The 19,379-nt window shown below is 43.5% G+C and overlaps 1 protein-coding gene across 1 annotated transcript in view; it reads left to right on the top strand.

Moving 5' to 3' along the window:
* Positions 1 to 358: 358 nt before the first annotated feature.
* LOC131892709 (inaD-like protein) overlaps positions 359 to 19,379 on the top strand; it is a 23,578-nt gene continuing 4,557 nt past the window's right edge. The window contains exons 1-19 of the mRNA XM_059242540.1: positions 359 to 582; positions 3,489 to 3,650; positions 8,526 to 8,696; positions 8,764 to 9,799; positions 9,869 to 9,960; positions 10,026 to 10,241; positions 10,315 to 10,890; positions 10,956 to 11,129; positions 11,964 to 12,140; positions 13,618 to 14,016; positions 14,088 to 14,378; positions 14,602 to 14,694; positions 14,958 to 15,171; positions 15,406 to 15,607; positions 16,056 to 16,208; positions 17,043 to 17,172; positions 17,344 to 17,793; positions 17,863 to 18,015; positions 18,090 to 18,353. Of these exons, the coding sequence (XP_059098523.1) occupies positions 418 to 582; positions 3,489 to 3,650; positions 8,526 to 8,696; positions 8,764 to 9,799; positions 9,869 to 9,960; positions 10,026 to 10,241; positions 10,315 to 10,890; positions 10,956 to 11,129; positions 11,964 to 12,140; positions 13,618 to 14,016; positions 14,088 to 14,378; positions 14,602 to 14,694; positions 14,958 to 15,171; positions 15,406 to 15,607; positions 16,056 to 16,208; positions 17,043 to 17,172; positions 17,344 to 17,793; positions 17,863 to 18,015; positions 18,090 to 18,353 (5,118 nt within the window). The 5' untranslated portion in view covers positions 359 to 417. The remainder of the gene's footprint in view (positions 583 to 3,488; positions 3,651 to 8,525; positions 8,697 to 8,763; positions 9,800 to 9,868; positions 9,961 to 10,025; positions 10,242 to 10,314; positions 10,891 to 10,955; positions 11,130 to 11,963; positions 12,141 to 13,617; positions 14,017 to 14,087; positions 14,379 to 14,601; positions 14,695 to 14,957; positions 15,172 to 15,405; positions 15,608 to 16,055; positions 16,209 to 17,042; positions 17,173 to 17,343; positions 17,794 to 17,862; positions 18,016 to 18,089; positions 18,354 to 19,379) is intronic.

Here is a 19,379-nt window from a genome sequence, read left to right on the forward strand (position 1 = left end):
TGGTCAGGTCAGAAAAACGGAGCGAACCTCCGTTTATCGTGCCAGAACGACCCCGATGTTCAGGACAATAAAACCAGACCATCCCCTTAAATCCAACGATACAGACGTGTTCCGAGGTTTCCAATTCCGAGAGTAGCAATTCGTAGTCGTCGAGTTGAAGGTGGAGCAGAGCCTCGTCTGAAATTCAAGAACTGGCATGAGAGCTCATTGGAACAAATGTGGAACAAGGCTTGTGTTGACAAAAGGGGCTTTTTCGCTCGAGTAGCACGGAAAGACAGAGAGAGGGGAAAAATGGTGCTGCCTGGAAAGTTTGTTGCAGAAGGCTGAAATTAATGAGGAGAACTAAATTTAGCCCCTTCGTCAAGACATTTGTTACTTGTATCCATGTGGTGATTTGGCCATGTTCCCCATGAGCCAATGCTTCATCTTATATCCTTCTCATTGCAGCTTCAGTGTGAATGGGCACAGATCCAGGCAATCATCCTCAACAATGATGGCAATGGATTTGGATTTGGAATCAGTGGAAGCCGCAACAGTGGAGCAGTAGTAAGAAATATATTTCCCGGTGGAGCTGCTGATAGGGTAAAGAATCGTCACATTTCTAATCAGTACGTTTAGAAGTACCTGCGAGATTCGCCCAAGAAGCAAATGTTGCCTAGGTTTCGTGATTTTTGTAACATTGATGTTCGCTCGACAAAACAATGAATCACAAAACCTAACCATAGCTTGCGCATTCATCGACAGATGAGGATTTAGTGCTCTAGATTATCGATTAAAAAAGCCATTATTAATATATTCTTCCTTGCAGGACTAAAATTCCCCCACACCCTAAACGAAAGTATCTCCCTTCCGGACTTAATTGGCAATAAATAGAGGGTTATCATGCCGCCTTATTTGACGCAATCGAATGAACCGTTCCCTTGTTTACGAACACTATTCACACAATAACACAGAGCAACATTCCCATTATGAGAGTCCAATACGGTGCAGCAACACTAGTCGCACCAGGCGAGGTTATTTTCCATAGAATTGCACTGGGTCCACCCAAACAAACCTCACAATGTAGGGGCACTCCCGGCCTTTCCCCAAAGGGATTTTTCATGCAAATGTTTCCACATTGATCCCCATTCATTCATCGAGATGAACCAATCTCTTTTGGACTCGTATGGAAGCACAATGAGGGCTACCTAAGATCCTTCTAAAACTAGTTCCCACACCTCGAGGCTCAAAAGGATTTCGAGCATTCAGCTCATCTGTCCCTCTTCAAACTTATAGAGGGTCCTTTTGGTAGTTGAGCCTGACCCCCCTCCTCCATTGATAAAGAGCCTTAAGATAGATTGAAGACCACTTCTTGAGAGCTTGAAGGTGCAAAAGGTCACGTATTGTAATGAGCTTTGATTTTCTATGGCACACGAAACAAGATCCAAGGCCGTTCATCCTAGTGCCCACCAGGCATTGTGTTCCAGCAATGAAACATTTCCAGCTTCAATGTCAGACTGGTTACATCACAGTGATCCCATGTGTTCATTACTTTGACTGTATCAAGGCATGAAATGTTCGCATTCACCAACGCTTTGGGAGACGTCCCTCATAATGGATGGGAATTGGGAGGGCAGAAAGGGGAGAAATCCAATTTCATGATGAATAGAGGAGGAATAGGAGAATGCCGTCTACATTTTCCAACGCTGGAAGCACTAGATATCATATTTCTAGTCCTTTGTTCCATGTCCTCGAACATGGAGGCGCGTAATAGTGGTGAATAATTCATCCCTTTTTATGACGGCCTTGTAAAGGTCTTGTCGAAAATCCTTTGAAAGAGTTAATTAGATGGGTAATTATAGCCTTCATTACCAAGGCGGTACTGTAAATGAGATTCAGCAGATTTGTGCATTAAAGAAGACATTAGTGTGGGATCCAATATCTTCAATTCTTGGTTGAATATCCATTTGTTTGCGCAAAACAGGACATGTCTGCGTAAAAATGCAAATTTGAATGGGAAACTTAGATAGCGTCAAATTTTTGGGCTCGGCAAAACTAACTTTTGGAATCTCCAGGTACAAAATAGAGACTGGAAGGCGGTGAAGTTGGCACTTACTTTTGAAGCTCGAGATGTGGGTTTGTAAATTCAATTTTGTCTCCATGGCATTACCAATCTTCTTTTAGGTCTTCATGAGGCAGTCTTTTAATTTAGAGATGAGGTATCTGAAGAAACAAATTGGTTCTCACGAGACATGAAGTCATTTTTAGAGGAGCTGGAGATTAAAAAAGCCTCAAGTAGAACCCCCTAACCAACTCGGATGGGCTCTTGTAATGTCTTCTTCTGTTGCTGTTTTCTTGTCATACTTGCGTCTTAGGAAACACTACATGTAACAAATGAATTCATTTTTTACTTAGGGGTATTTATTGTATTTGTCTTTCTCTTATACGACGAGCGTTCAATTTGGTCCAACAATTGCAACTGAGTCTGATGATTATTTTAGTTTCCTATCGTATTGCTGAATATCAAAACAATTTATCTAGATTATACGTGAAGCCCTGGTCTCATTGTAATACGATACCATCATCGTGAATAAATTGGAGTGATAAGCGGATATTAATGAGTAGGGATAAAACAAAAAGCCTCATCAAAAAATATATCATTGAAATTGGGACATTGAAGTAGCAGCTGCATGATGATGTTAGCACAAATTTCGGGTGGTCACTCGGGCACTTTTCAATACAGAAGAGGTACAAAATAACTAAGATATAAGTCTCAATGTGAGACAAAACCCGTTTCAAAGGTTTTTTGTAAAAATAGAAAATTTCGAATATTTTAAACACAAGTCGAAGGGCAGCTTTTTCTGCTAAAAAGTAGTTTTGATGCATGTTAATGAGTAAAACTGTAACGGTTTATTAAAATGCAATACTACATGAACCATTCCTGTAATGGGTTAACGAACTGAAACTCTAATTTAATCCTTTGACAACGAACTGTTAAGCCTTAAAATTACGAGTGCACTCTCAAAATTTGAGTGTGACGTCATCTTCCTTTTCTGCTTCAATAAGGTGCCTTATTGCCAACGTCGCTAGGCCCAAAGAAAACGGAAAGAGGCACGGTAGATTGCTAAATAAACTACTAGTACCGTGCCTTGAACGCAATTTCTTATCCGGAAATTATGTGACCCAGGTCACTAACTATGGATAAGATTTTAATAGAATTACCCAAAGACAACACAAACGGATTATAATCTAGTAAAAAGGAATTGGCCCAATCGGCCCTCTATTTGGTAGAGGCTGAGTGACAAAGCGCCCTCTGAAGTGCTAAACGTAAAACATTTTTCATGCAGCCTAAGGAGGCTATGTCTCAATAGGTCATTGAAACCAAGCGCCACCCTCCAACACATATTTGTTTTGGCATCATGTTGAATCTATGTCCTTCTTTGAACACAAAGTTAATTGGTTGCAAGAGCACCCTGCTGGAGTTAACATTTCAGTGTTTCTCTTTCCAGGACGGAACTTTGCAGAATGGAGATCACTTATTGGCCGTTGGTGAAGTTCGTCTTTGGGGCATGGGAGCCGAGCAAGTTGCAGCCATTCTTCGACAAGCAGGCCAGGAGTCTATCCGTCTAGTCGTGGCAAGGCCAATTGATCCAACTGTGCCCAATTACCTGGTATGTAGCGATGATAATGCCCTTGGAAAAGTATTTAATTAGGTTACTGCGGTGTCACAGCTCGGCTAGTTCCTCCCGTCCCCTTTTACAATTTCTTCACAATTACCCTATCAAATGCTTCCAGAAAAAGACGAGCCCGCAGGAACGCTCAGACGGTTTCCAGAAAAAAACGAAGGTTCCCAGTTTGTTCCAAATCTATCTAATTCACTCCACATTTCCTCGTACCATCCCCGGTGGTTCAAAGTTATATTTTTAGCTTTTATTTTTTTGGGTGCTAGGGTCGCCCGGCCAGCGAAGCCAGCCATCACATCGTCCTTGTACGCGTTTCCTATAGACATTGCCGTGTCCGTATCAGTGTTGGTTCTCCGCCTGAGGGCGTGGTTAGCGTCTCAAAGGTTTCCTAGAGTTAGGCCCCTTTAGCTAAAATATGTTGGCAAGGCTTTGTTGCATACATAATCAATGTAACACAGAGCATCCGTTCAGCTTAACTTGACACTTGGTCTGACAAAGGCCGTTAAGAATTTATCAAATCTTTAGGGTCTTGCTGGTTTTGACATTCTTCACCTTTGTTTCGGTGTCTTGCAAATTTGTCAGGACGTCTGTCCCTTCATCAGATACGGAAAGGGGCTTTTGAATTGCTTTCTAACACATCCAGACTTAGCCTAAGGTCTGAAATGTAACTAAGAAATTCAATGCATGGTGAACGAGTCAAAGTGGAGCAGTTTTGGAGCCAGTCCTTGGATTCTCTCCCTTCCTTTTCCTTCATTTATTATTTAGCCGTCCATTGAATTTTGGGCCTTTATCCCAGCAAAAAGCCCTTGTCACTGGATAACGAGATACCTTGGCTTTCCCTCTCCTCCTTACTCTCTGGCGGCTCTTGAACCACTTCAAATAAGACCAGAAGATTATGCTGAGCCAAGAGGTGAGAGAATCTCCCCAAGTTTTGCACTTTAGCTTTTCACCATGTCTTGAAAGGAGCAACTTACATGATGTGTTTTGCACTCCGTCTACACGACATGTCGCCTGAAAAGTCCAAGCGTGCTTTGCTGAACATTTTGGATGGTGAATTTCATTTTTGTTTTGGAATAAGTTCGTGATATTGAGTTATGAGTTACGAGCTGTTGTTTATACCGAAGCAATTGCAAATTAATGAAGAGCGATGAAATTTTTGCATTGACAAAAAGGCGAACAAAATTCGCCTTTATTTACGAGCTGAAAGAGTGATTGGCAATTTAAGACATGTTTGATATCGATTCAAACTCAAAATAAGAGCATTAAAAGGATACATGAATTCTTGCTTGATATGAAGGAGACAAAAGTGTGCAACAAAGGCAATGGTTTTTAGTCATATGCTGTTCTTAAGGTAAAACAAAGTCAAAGTAATCTTCAATTATACTATCGATTAATTAGTCAAGAAACCAATCTTGCAAGCTTAACGATACTTCATCAGCACAAAAAAATAAAACACGCATAAGTAAAGCTAATTAACGACCATATGTCCTTGTTCAGCAGACCAGTCATTTTCGGAGCCTAAAAATCAAGTTTCCTTCTCTTTCTTATTGGGTGGCAAATCTAGCAATCAAAACGATTAAAGCGTCCTTGCCTGCACTTTCAATTTATCCCATTACAAAGGTCGTGACGACAATTTTCTTGATAATCTAGCGCTAACAAGTGAGCAAAACAGGATGCAGTTTTTCACTTCAAAAAAGCATTGCTCCCCGATCCATCCTTAGAAAAGTGTCGAAATGAGAGCCGTCCTAGTTTATCCTTTAGCTTTTTTATTTTGAATTTACTTCGAAACAATGCCATTGTCGGCTTTGGCTCGGTTCCATGACACACAAGGTGTTACTTTTTGCTTGTGTCTCATGGTAAGATTAAATTATGGCTGGGACCATGAAGCCCATTCCTCATGTTTATCTGCATTGTCGTGACCAAGACCAATGGAATGGAAACTTCCCTGAGTTTGTGAAGTGGTAGAAGGTTTTTGTAATATATGGGAGGAGAACATTTATCTTCATACTCAAGGTTGGTAGCTGTCCAACCGTGTTGGCCGTCATCCAGAAATTCCCCTTGGAGTTGAGGAGGGAAGGGAGGAAGGTGCCGAGGGGAATTCCCGAGGGAATTTTGCATGGCCTTGCCATTTGCACATGGAGGCAAAACTCCATTCCAGTTGTTTCCTGTTGGACGACCCTTGTTGCATCGGAAGAAATTGCAAATGATTATTTCCGACTTAACGCACGAGTGTCTCAAGCGAAAGCAACTTTATATCCATTCATTCATTCATTCAATAAGCCTTCATGATGGCGACAAAATTGGATCCAAGTGGAATCTCCGGGATAATTGCTATGGGATAAAGTTTCATGCTAATTTTTCCGACTGCTTCCGTTCATGTATTTAATATTCAAATTCAAATTCAAAACGGAGTACAGGTCTGAGATAAGAAATGAATCGTGCGCTCTATAAGGGCCCTTGTTTGCCACGTCAGACTGCCCAAACAAAACGGGAAGAGGCACGGTGGGTTGCTAAATAAACTACGCGTAACATACCATTAAATCGATTTCTTTTCCGGACATTATGTGACCCGGGTCACTAATCATACATAAGATTTTGGTAGAATTAGCCAAAACAACACAAACGGAACTTAATTCAATAAAGAGAAATCGGCCCAATCAGCCCTTTATTTGGTAGAGGCTGGGTCACAAAGCGCCTTCTGAAGTCCAAGACGTAAACCATATTTCATGCAGCGTAAGGCCCTTAGAGGAACATTCGAACTCATTCCACAAAAACATGAGATCTAGTTTATTCGATTATTCGGACCTTTGTTTTTCGCCCATTAATTAGGAAAATGCGTAAAACCAGTGGTTGGGGCAATAAGGACCAACATCGTTATACAACGTTGGGTTGGAAAAGGAAAGCTGAAGTCGTGAATGTCATCATCGCCATTGACATCTCCTTACTTAGACTAATGTGTTCTGCACCTATTCAGAATTTGAATTGGCAAAATGATCAGATGATAAAACAGTGCCACGTTGAGCATTCACTCAAGGACAAAAAGTCCTAAGACGGATGCTCATTTTATACCAGGATATAGTGAGCTATGAAGATGCAAAGACGTGTGAAATAAGTCACATCTGGACCTTGTTGCCACCCTAAGACCATAACTGAATTCCCACAACTATCTGTCATACTTTCTTCATGGACAGGTCCCGGTCTGCCCAGATTAGACTAAGACCAAGTTTGGGCACTTTTGGAGAGTAAGGAATGCTGGACACTTTCTTGGGCACATACTAAGCGCTTGGAATCTCCTTTGTGCGTTCGAGTCTAAGTCCGTCATTGTCTAACGTCAAAGATGTAGAATCTATATTTTTACGATTGCGACTAAGATTGTTGGCCTAAGCCGAAATGGGTGTGTCATCTAGTTAGTACATGGAAGGATTTGTGACTTCTACTCATGTAGTACCGACCGAAAACACTTTAACCAATTTTGACCAACGGAGGTGGGCTTCACAAAGAACATTGACCCAATGTCGCAAATGTGACTCATAAGAGCGATAGTTGCTGCATCCCGACTGTAAGGAGGTTCCGTGAGTGATGCCCGTTTCTGGGTGGTCTTGGTGACTATATACACGTACTAATATGATTGAACACAAAAAACAGATGATTTCGAAACATGGGATACCAGTTGTCAAGTCGCGTGGAATTCTGATTTTCCACATCAAGTAAAGGCTGTGCAAACCAGCAAGCATGGTCCACAACTTTTGGTGCACTTAAAACTACTAAGAGCCTCACTTTCTCTAAGCTTTGGCAACCCCACCTATGATTATTTGCTTTATTTATCACAACTGGGCACACTCAATTGAGGTATAAATTTCCGATTTTTTTTGCTGTGCTGTGCAAGCGCAGTTTTAGTCAGTAAGAATATTCTTAGGACTTGTTACCAGTATAGGGGGAATGCTAGTTTAGACCAGATCTGATCAGGGTCTTTGATCAAGGCCACAAGTTGACAGATGAATGGTAATGGTGATCCAGAAAAGATCGTTGTATGCGAAAACGAAAACTGTTGCGCTCGAAGGTCTTTCATGATTGGAGAAATGATTGTCACAAAAAATATTGAGCAACGTGAGAAATGTACTAGAAATTGGATTTCGCAAAATCATTCTTTGCACTTGGCTTTTTCGAAGGCATATTTTCTTGATATTAAACACGACTAAACCTCGAGATAAATCTATATAGAAGAGTTCTTATTAAACTTGGGTGGTCTTCAATTGCACCAAAGAATGAAGAAAGACAACTTATAACATTAATTGCATTCTTTGGATTATTGGTTCCTTCCATATTTCTAATTAACGGAAACCAGGTTTCCCTCCTGGTACACTTACCCTTGGTACATGTATGGTGAGTCAAAGCCGTATTATTGAAGGTTCACCACTGGCTAGCGCCCTAAAGCAAGGAAATAATGGCAAAAATAGAGCGTAAATAATTATCAGTAATGATCAAGGTGGGTAGAAAACCAGGTAATCATATAATGGAGTTTTGATGTCTCAAAATCAACCTGGTTGTCACAAATCGAGACCAAAGACTAGGCCAAAACTTTAAAGAATCGTTTTTTTCGGCGCCTGATAGCTTTAGTAGGTATGAGATAATATGGATAAAGGTAAAAAAATAGGACGATTCATGATGGACATTGCAATTAAAGTTGGCTACTTGATTGTAACATTGTGAGGTGATCCTCCATTAAATGCATGCAGCACCATCTGGCTCGTTAAGAGTCCGGTGTTCTTTGACTATCTTCGTTGTCCTCATAGGAACTAAAATACAATAAGCAAGCCATATATCCCAAAATCCACTTCAAACATTACTATTTTCACGTTTCAGGTCAACTCTGCCATTGTCCCCACTAAAAGTTTAAGCGATCCCAACGAACTTGACAGAACTCTCCAATCCGGATTATTCACCCTGTCTGCTCCAACGTTGAATGGGTTCAACTTTGATCAATTAGGCAGTGACCTTGGAGAAAGCCAAGGATTCGACGTCCAACAATACCAGGTGAAAATCCCCTTTTGCATATCCTCACATTCATTGCATTGTCCTTCCTTCTCATTCATTGTTGCAGAACTCTGACGCCCTTGGAGGGCAAAGTTACATCTCCTCTAGTGGAAACCAAGCCCAGAGCATGGCTCAGGTGCTGAGCTATTCTAATCCAGACCAGTCCAACGGAAGAAAAGGCACCAATGGCCTTCCCATGTTGCATAACTTGCCTCTTCCCTTGACCTCATCCGGAATGAGTTGCGGAGGAAGTACGTCTGTTGTCCAGACCATGGTCACCCATTCCGTGGCGTCAGGAAACCCTCAAGTAACGGTGGTCAGTCCTACGAAGAGTTTCCATGTTCCCATTCCCGAAGACGATCCATCCTCACCGAGTTCATCGTCAACCATGTGTGCCGAAGCTGTCGTTCACCAAGGACCTACTGAGGGAAGTTCGGTGCTCCAGGATAATTATCCAACGCTCGCCCAATCTCGAATGCTCAAGAGCAATTCTCAGAGTTCCCTCACCAAGCTGAAGAATGTCAATCACCATGTGCAGACAAGTGATAGCATTGAAGGAAATTTTCCTACTGTGATTGATTCTAGCGACAAAGACGGTCCGAATAAGGAAAATTTGCTCAATAAGACTTCTCCTGGATCGGTGACCACACCAGGGTCCATTCGCTCAACGAAGCATCATCGGCATCATCATCATCATCATCATCACCACCATCACCATCAAAAGGAGGGCACTCCCAAATCTAAATCGTTAAGGCAGAAGAAGGCAAATTCATTGAAGAGGTCGGGGTCGCATGATACATCTAAAGAAGAAGTTGGCCCTAGCCTGACTCCAAATGCTGGAGGAGCCCGGAAAAAGGTGATTCGAAAGACTTCAATGCCAACCAATGGATCCGATCGGGCATTGGATATGTCTTTGACGAATTCGGTCACCTCTTTAGCCAGTCGGCAAGAGTCATTGGTGGTCCTGGAATCCTCACATTGTGAACCAGGATCCTCGAATGAAGTGGTTATGGTGCTTCCAGAAAAAGAAGAGTTCAAGATTACATTAGTCAAGGATGGGAAAGGCTTAGGTATCACAGTGGCCGGATATATATGCGAGAAAGGTCTGTTGTGAGAAATTACCATTCGCTTTCACCCTCATGGCAACTAGCAACTAATTCCTTTCTTTTCAGAGGATCTTTGTGGGATCTTTGTAAAGAGTGTCATTGATGGAAGCATGGCCGATAAAAGTGGATGCATTACTGTCAACGACCAGATCATTGAGGTACCGACGACTTGAGTACTATCCCCGAAGAGCAACTTAATATCTAGGTTTCCCCATTTCTTCAGGTGGACGGCATCAGTTTGTCGGGCTATTCCAATCAAGAGGCTGTGGAAATCTTGAAGAATACTGGAGACACGGTCAAGATGACAATTGTCCGTTACCTACGTGGCCTTAAGTTCGAAGAGCTCAAATTAGGAATCTCACAAGCCAATGTGGCCACTCCCACTGCACCATTGTCTCAATATCAACCCGCATCCGATTTGTCCTCGGTGCAACCCAACGTAACCTCCATTTGAAACCTTCTTCGGAATGTTCAATTGACCACTAACGTTTGCCTTCTCTCGATCTTTCCAGAGCTCAACAAAATCGCCGGCTCACCCACCAGCTAAATCGAATAAGCCCTACCGGGGCGTGGTGGCCTGCAATTCCGCACACGATCCACTTGGCTACACCTCTAGTAATGCGTCTAGCAATAATGCCACGGTTATCACGTCTTCTAGCTCTTCCATTTCGACCTCCATATCAACCAAACGCAGAAAATCCACATGTGCCATTTCTCAACTAACTTCAGGTGAACTCACGCCAAGAGGAGGCTCATCAGCTGCCTCAGAAAACAAGTCACCAACAACAACTGATCAGAGGAGTCAACTTCCTCGTCACAGTGTGCCTAACATTTTGGACAACGGCTTAATTTTAAGTTCTCATCTACCCAATGCCACTTCAGTGCCTTCCATTAATCCCTTGAATCTACCGAATGGCAGACTCTCCGTTTTCCCTGGAGATTGGAACGACAGATCAATGCCGCATGAAATTAATGCTGAATCTCAAGAGAGTTTTTCTAAATCTTCCCGAGTTACTCTCCAAGACTCAGAGGAAGAGAGACTCAAAGCTAAATGGGGACCAATCATGGAGGGAAATTATGTCATTGTAGTAAGAGGATTACGTTCATATGCCTTAGGACAATGTAACTCAGCGAGTCGTCGATCCCATTATAGGTGGCCCAATTGCAGAAACCAGAAAGCAATAGTGGATTAGGAATCTCATTAGAAGGAACGGTGGATGTAGAGAATGGGAAAGAGGTCCGGCCTCATCATTACATACGTTCCATCTTGCCAAATGGTCCCGTCGACAAAGATGGCAAATTGACCAGTGGTGATGAACTTTTGGAGGTAAGAAGAAAGGTAGTCTACAAAATATTTGACAAACAGTCCCCCATCAACATTAATGTTAACAAAGAAAAATGTCCCATTGCCATACAAATCTACTTTTATACTATTAAACTGAAAAAAAGTAGTCATTCTTGCACAGACCTTCAAGGTTCACAAATTGCAATTACTTCAGAACCCATCCGAAAATCTTGAGTAGAGAGTTTTCCGTGTTCCTCATTTACCAAACAGGTAAAATAAGACGAATTGTTAACATATCGATCAGCAATGTTCAATAAGGTATTTAATCGACGCCCCTGAAGCCTTCTTTCTTTTCTAATGAGGTTCAAAAACCTCTTCTAATAGACTCATTACGGTCAAAGTTTAATTTGAAAATGTATTGTTTAGGTATATACGTTCTCTATGAGTGGATGAAAATTTGAGACTAAAGGAAACTAACACGTCTACCCAATAAAATGATGTCCATTCATACGATACCCATTCTCCAAAGTTATGAGAATACATATAACAAATTTGTTCAAATGCCCCCTTATTCATTGATAAATAATCCGAAAGGTCATTTGGAAACTTTCCGGAAATCGGGAACAACAGCGTGATGAACCGTGAATAATTAGTTGAAGAGAGGTTGCGGGATGTATTTTAATAATCTCCGTTGTACTAATACCTTAACACCTTAATGAAAGACAAATATGTCACCTTTAGCATTTTAACTCACAAGTTCAAGTCAAGGAACTAATTGGTGACATTCCTTGGAAAATCTTGAAAAACAGCGTGCCACATTTATCAGGATTGCATCAATCAGCGTAGCTAAACTTTTCCCCGACTCTCCATTCTCAGGTCAATGGGAAGTGCCTTAAGGGCTTGTTCCACGAAGAGGTCGTGTCCAGTCTGAAGAATCTCCCAGTCAAGGTCACTTTGGTATGTGGCCGCAAGTGCAATGGACCCAGTCCGATTCGTGGAACCATAGTGGATAATGTGGATCCCAGCCATTCCGAAAAAGCTTTTGAATCCCGGGTAAGAGGAAAGTGTTTACAAGATTAACTCCGTGCATTAACACTAATCTCGGATGTACCAACGAGAACCTTAGTCGTTGGCCTGAAGCTTGATTTATAGTCTCGCGCGAAAATCCATTATAGGTAGAAAACACCATCGAACTTTCCACGTGATCGAGCATATCGCGAATGAAGGAGAATGAAAGAGAGAGAAAGAGAGCTCTTTGTGATAGGGAAAATGAAAGCAAATATGGCGCAAGTGCATATGAACGAAAACATTGTTCGAGGTAAACAGAGGGAGACAGGAATGTCATCCTTTATATCACACTGTAATTACAGCAAGAGGGAGGGAGGCTTAACAAAGATATCAGGTTGCCGTTGAACCAGAAATCCCAGGTTGTATTAGAGTACTCAAATTCTGCTCATGAGTGGTTTCGCTCCCTACGTAATCTTTCAGAGACAGGCCCTGAATGGCTTAAAACCCTGTCAAAACAAGATAACGAAAGGTTACAGATTTACTCCTGGGGTCAAACCTGCGTCATTTGCTTGGAATTGGGGGCTGGGACTCATTGGTATTGAGGAACTCGAGTCTGGCTCTTATTTTCCTCAGAAAATGTCACCCAGCATACATTCGACGGCAAGGCCTTGAGTCAAGAGAGATTCTCATTCATCTACGTAATACAAACATTTTCCCAGATGGGGAAGGACTCGGAACAACGCAGTGGATCGCGTTTCCTCTCTTCTTTGTTCCACTCTTTGGTTTGGTTTATGAAGAGTAATTAGACCTGTTTCTACTGAGGCTCTGGTGTACTATATTTTCGACCCAGGAAGAAAGTTCGGTCACAAAAGTTGGAAAGATCCTGTTCTAGTAAAGTATTTGTTGTTGCCTGTCCTGGTTTCACTCTCTGACGTTAATTAGCTTTCATCCAACACCATTTGGTGTTGGTAATTAGTCAGCCCAACCTCATTTTCACAGGAAAATGCTCAGTGACATTGAATGAAGATATTTCTGTCCTGGACTCTACAAGAAAGCAAGCTTCGGACCAACACGCTTATTCATACAATATACCGTACATTCAAGTCCCATCAAATCATTGTCTCATGAAGAAAAGCAAATTAAGTACATAAAGTATGTATACCTTCCTGAATCCCATTCCCATTCTGAAGGGTGGCTATCAAGTGAGAAACCCAATTCAGATTCGATTATCCACTATGAGAAGACCTCTGTGAGATGCCCTGGCAATTCAATACCTTTGAGTGGTTCATGTCAGGGGATGCTCAGTCAGTTTCCTCTCTCTGAGCCTTAAGGTAACCCCAGCAATTGAGCCAAAAGCCCCGTATGGGTTGGCCAACAGTACAGGGAAATGAGGACAGCTCGGGGAACCCAACAGTTCTGACTCTGGCACACATGAAGGCCAAGCTAATCCATATTCACCGTACACCCTATCTCTTGTCTTGACAAGAGCCTTTTGTGCTCCTTTTTCCTCTCCTGTTTTCAGAAGATCTTGAGTGGGAGTCTACAGAGTCTATTGGCAGCCAAGGGCCCTGAGTTTCTGGTCAAAGCCAAATCGGAAGTATCGTTGGCATGCACAACAAGTCACTCCATATCCCTGGAGTTGAATGCCGGAGGAGGACTAGGAGGCGCTGAGGCGTGCTCCCTAACTAAGACGACGACGACTTCCGAGCGAACCTCGAGCTTATCTCGCCCAGCAGTCACGACCCCACCGAACAATCCATCGAGTGGCAGTTCCACATTTCCGGCCTCGGGCTTTTTGCATCGAGGCAAATCAAAGTCTTTGGAAACAATGCAGTGTGGAGCCATGTGGTCTTCCTTCGTAGAAGAGGTGGTTCTCAATAAAGGTCATAAAGGATTGGGCTTTTCCATATTGGATTATCAGGTAAGTGGAACGCGGGGTTCAACTTGACGCGAAGCAGTCCTGGAAGGCATCTACCGGACTTTCCACTTCAGGATCCTCAGAATATGACCGAAACTGTGATTGTGGTGCGCAGTCTAGTGCCTGGAGGTGTGGCTCAACATGATAAACGGATCCTTCCCGGTGATCGACTCGTGTATGTGAACGACTCCCGCTTGGAAAACGCCAGTTTGGACGCGGCAGTTCACGCGCTCAAAGGTGCATCGTTTGGTCCGGTTAGACTTGGCATCGCCCGACCTTTGGAGGAGGTTCAGAGGACGTCGCCTCCCATTTTGAGTCCATCCCTGCCTGAGGTGGATCAGGTCCCTCAATCATTCACGAAGCAGGTCAGATTTGCACTCAACGAGTTTCGCGTTTGGAAATACCTTCAATTAACTTTTGGCACTTCCAAGTACCCCCCAACTGACTGATTCGTGGGCACTTCAAAAATAGATACTGATGTACATTTAGGAGTATTTTAATAATCACTTCATTGGGGGGGAAAGACTTCCGGGGAAGTAAGGCAAACTGGAAGGAAATCTCAAAACGTTCTCCGTTTTTGCTTCATAGGATATTGGATCTTCCCGATATCCGAGTTCCAGCACAAATGCAGAAGGAACCACCCAAGCTAGCAACATTAGTGATCTGAAAACGGATGATTGGGTGAGTACGGTGAAACAAAATAACTCATCCATCGATACTGATCCCGTTTGCTAAATACACTACTTGTGTTCCTCAACGACAACTACTCAACAATAATTCACGTAGAGTAGATGGATAAAGATTATTAGGGATACGAACCGATTACTTCATTACCAAGCCACTGGTGCGCCTTCAACGGAACAGATCATTGACCAAAATCAAACCGGTTCCTGGGAAGTTCCTGTACAAAGATACACCGTTTTCTCTCTTTACCCCGATTTTAGACCAATTCAGAGGGTTCGTGTGGGAGCTCATCGGGTTCCTCGACAATCGACGAAGGTTTTCGAACTCCCACAACGGTTGGGAACGGCATGATGGCCGCAAGTGACCTTAGTATGAGGCGACTCCTCAGTCTCGAACCTGCCAAGAACATCCCTATTCTTCCAAAACTGCCAAAATACTCGATCGTTGTCAACAAAAGCTCGAAGCAGTTTCTAGGTAACAATCAATCATGCCTATTCTAGAATTCCGCCTTTTTCGAATGTAAAACAGAATTGAGACCTCGATTGCCCCGAAATGCAAATGAATCAATCTTTCAGTCTTGAACTATAAATTTCATCAGAAGCATGGAACATTGAACTGCACATAAATAACTTACGAGTGTCTCACGTCACCCGGGTTTCCAGAGTGACCAACTTCTGCCGAAATAAATGTCTTTCTGTTCAATTTCAGGGGTTCATTTGGAAGCATTGGCCTTTGAGCTCTCGGGTACAATTGTCAGACAGATCGATCCTAATGGGGCCTTGGCCAAGGATGGTCGCCTACGAGTGGGTGACCTCGTCCTTTTCCTCAACCACGAATCTATGTGGAGGGTGACCAGTTCCCAAGCCAAAATCATTTTGAGACGTGCTGAATTCGTCAGTGCAGGGATCCCGTGCGTAAACTTCCATTGTACCTAAAGCTTTGCATCGTAGGGTTTCAATAAGGTTTCTTCCCTCAAGGCCCTTTCACCACTTGGTGGGACGTCGGAAGGGATGCTTTAAAAAGAATTCTAGCGAGTAACTACTAGGGAGACTGACAAATGACCCTCAACAGTTTGGACAATATCCAATCATGGCAGAAGTTTCAAGCTGCCGTGACCAAAGGGTACCAATTCTTGCGAAACGTTTGGTAAAACTTTGCCATGTAAAGAGCTCGGAATTGTAACGACTTGCTTGCTCACCGACCAAAGGGCTTTGTGACCCTGGATTACATCGATTCTTGAAACCTTCGAAGTGCAACCTTTCCATGAAAGTTTCCCTTAATCTAGCTAGTTGTTCCCCGGAGCCCTCGCAGTCAGTAAGTTGAATTTTCTAAAACTCCTTCACCCCTTGAATCTCCAGGATCATTTTCATCCCAGAGGAGCAGCTGGGGGCCATCGAGGACACCACGACCTCCAACAGCAACACTGAAGATGCCGATCCTGTCCACTCCCTCTCCGAATCTTTGAAAGTGTCTCCGGAGGTGTCCGTACCCCAGAGACACTCGCCCTCCTCGTAAGAGATCTTCTTCCCCCTCTCCAAAGTCTGTCTGCCACTGCAAAACCACACTTCTCCTGATGCTACCAATCGCTCTCTCTCTCTCTCTCTCCTCTTGTGCTACATACTGCAACTACTATGATAATTTGCATGCCCAATTTTGCGTTCTGTTCCCTATTATTGACCCTCCTCCTCCTCCTATTCCTAGAAGCCTTTAAACTCGGGCCTAGCTGAACATACGATTGAACGACCATTAAACCGGGTGGAATAACTTGCCAACCGGAACACCGTTTTACACATTCCAGTTGGCAAGGAATTACAGTCTGCTAGTTATCCTAACAATGTAGTTATGCGACTATTTTTTCCAGCCACACCGCTTGCAACCACTTTTTTTTAGTTTGAATGATACTCAAAACCTCATAAGTGAATTTCGAGAGGCGCCTCTTGCTCTATCTCTCCGTGAAGAGCATCGATTCATCCGTCACCTGTTATTTAGTTTCCTTCTGTAGACATCTAGATTCTTTAGAACTGAATAAAGAGCTCTATTATTTTCCTGTCAGTATGACTACTTTAGTTTCTAATAGCGTTTCTTGGATGCACTTTAAGGTGAGACCTTCCAGATCTACACTTTGATCTGAATGAACGAATTTTTCTCGACTGTTCCAATTGGTGACTCTGAAACCGCTCCTATCATCAATCATTTCAATGAGAGAATGTGCGATCTCAATTCCTCGAACGACAGTTGACCTCCATCTAAATGCACTGCCATCTACCAAGACCTGTAGTCGTCGACCTGATTAAACCAATATCAACGTTTGCTTGTTACCGGGAATCCATCCCATCTGCACATAGTTTCTTCTTGACTTCACCGTCAGCCAAATACCTAGAACATGGAAAAACCCTCCTTTTTGCCCAAAACGACAACCCAACCAATGCCCTACCACACTACTACCGCAAACCGCAATACCATTCCCGTTTCCTGGTGGGCCGCAAATCGCTAAATATGGAGTTTTGCGAGACCAAGACGAACCTGTGTTCAATTGCGTTTAATTCAAGGTTCATTCAGTTTCCGTGTTTGCCCCAGGAAAACAAAAGGGGTGCATACTTAGGACAATTGTACAAAGCTGGTTGTATTGGTGACACAATTGACTAGAAATGCGGTGATGGCTTGATTTTCAGCTCCCTTGATGAACTGTCCTTGGACGAGTCCAGCGGCGAGGAGATCATTCCGGATTTGACCGTTGAATCGGGGTTTGTTCCCTCGGCCGGTTGTCCGACCAAATTTCCGTCTGATTTGATCGAGTCCTCGGTGGATCCCGAGCCCATCAATCTTGATCTCGAGGATGACGTCTTTGTTGGCACAGGCTCAATTGAACCCCCTGTGATAGACGTGACTCAAATTGACGTTCCACTCACATCCGTTCCGTGTGATATCCTTCCTGTTCCTCACGGCTTTGGCGGGCCAGATCCAGATTTTGATCCACCGGACGCTCAAGAGGCTGTAAACATGGTTCGGGTTTACAACCCCCCTCCCGTGAGCAACTCAGCAGTCCGACCACAGCCACCTTCCAGTTTCAATTCGGGTTTCCAAAATGGTTCCAGAGTAGGGCGAATGAGCTCAAAACAGACCGCCAAGAATTTCAGGTTCTAACGGTCTTCTCTGACCTTTTAGATTAGTCCAAACCCTTCCCCCATGGGTTCTGCCGCGTCCCCTGGGTTCCTTAAGCAGAACTTGGTGGGTAACAAGATTTGGGGAGAATCTAGAGTGGTGGACGTATTTCGCCAACCTGGTGCAGGCTTAGGCGTCTCCATAGTGGGTGGCAAGGCAAGGACGGCTCAATTCAATGCCACAAGATCTCACAATTATTCAATAACCGCCTTTTTCCTCATACTTGATAGGTTGATCCAGATGGTCCAAAACAAAACAATGCCCACGTATCGGGGATCTTCATCAAGAGTGTCCTGCCCGAGAGTCCAGCAGGCCGAACGGGGCAGCTGTTCACTGGCGACCGCATATTGGAGATCAATGGGGTTCCATTGGAAACATCTGATCATACAGTGGCGGTCAATGCAATCCGTAACGCCGGTGACCCGGTCCGTTTTGTGGTCCAAAGTTTGAAGTCGCCTTCAGCGGAAGCAACTTCAATCCTACCTGACCAAAGGGTGAGTTGTGCCTCTTTCCTATCGTTCCGGCATCCTTCACCCCATGTTAGACGAAGAGCGCACGTACCATGTACATACTGTATATATAAATAAGTCAGAACATTGAACTTGTCAACCGAACAATACCGACCCTTTTGAGGCATCCCTTTGTAAAGACTGTCCTAGAGAAAGGCACATCCCCAACTGCACTTAAAAGTATCGCGAACCCACCCATTTTGGGTCTCCAGGGCACACCCCACACCTGTCTGTTTGCAATTAAAAACCTGGTTTCCCCTCACTTCGGGAGAGTCCAACAAAGTCTGGTCGAGGCGTATGTGAGCTCCGAAGGAAGCCTGCAATCATGACTTTCTCCATAATTCTCCTCTCAATTTCTTATTCTTGCTTCAAATGTCCTTGCCATACTCCTTTTCCATCCCATGCCTGATTGTTTCCACGCCACGCACATGCCATGGAGCCAATACCATGGTCTGACTAGCACACATCCCAGATCCGTGCGTGCCTCTCTCTCTCACTTAGTTGAGAGCAGAGACAAGTTTGAGACTTCCTTTAAGCTGTGCGAACTTGGCTCCTCCAAATCCCAACAACGTGGGCCTTCTTTTGCTCCTCCAATCCCTTTTCACTCACTGCAGTTCAAAAAGGATGGTTGTGTAATCTCTACTCTCCTCTCAAGTGGTGCAGGAGAGAACGAGGTTAGCTTTCTATATACTGTGGAATTGGCGTGCGAGGCGTTAGATTCCTCCTTCCCTAGAAGTGGGAACTTGGATCAGTGGAACACTTCTGAACGGAACCTCAATGAACTCCTCGTGTCCACACAAACGGATGTCACGCTTTTCACACGAAATCGTGTGAATGACACTTTTGGGGAACATTACGTAAAGGGTGTAGTCGAACTCGAACCATCTTTCCACATCTTGAATGACTTGGCAAATATTCATGAGAACATACGTAAATTATATAAGGCTATTTTGCATTTTTGGTTGGGATAAACTTCCAACCTCTCTCAATCAAGTTTAAATGAACAACCAA

This window comes from Tigriopus californicus, chromosome 2, assembly GCF_007210705.1.
Source record: "Tigriopus californicus strain San Diego chromosome 2, Tcal_SD_v2.1, whole genome shotgun sequence".
In the NCBI taxonomy this organism is placed as follows: domain Eukaryota; kingdom Metazoa; phylum Arthropoda; class Copepoda; order Harpacticoida; family Harpacticidae; genus Tigriopus; species Tigriopus californicus.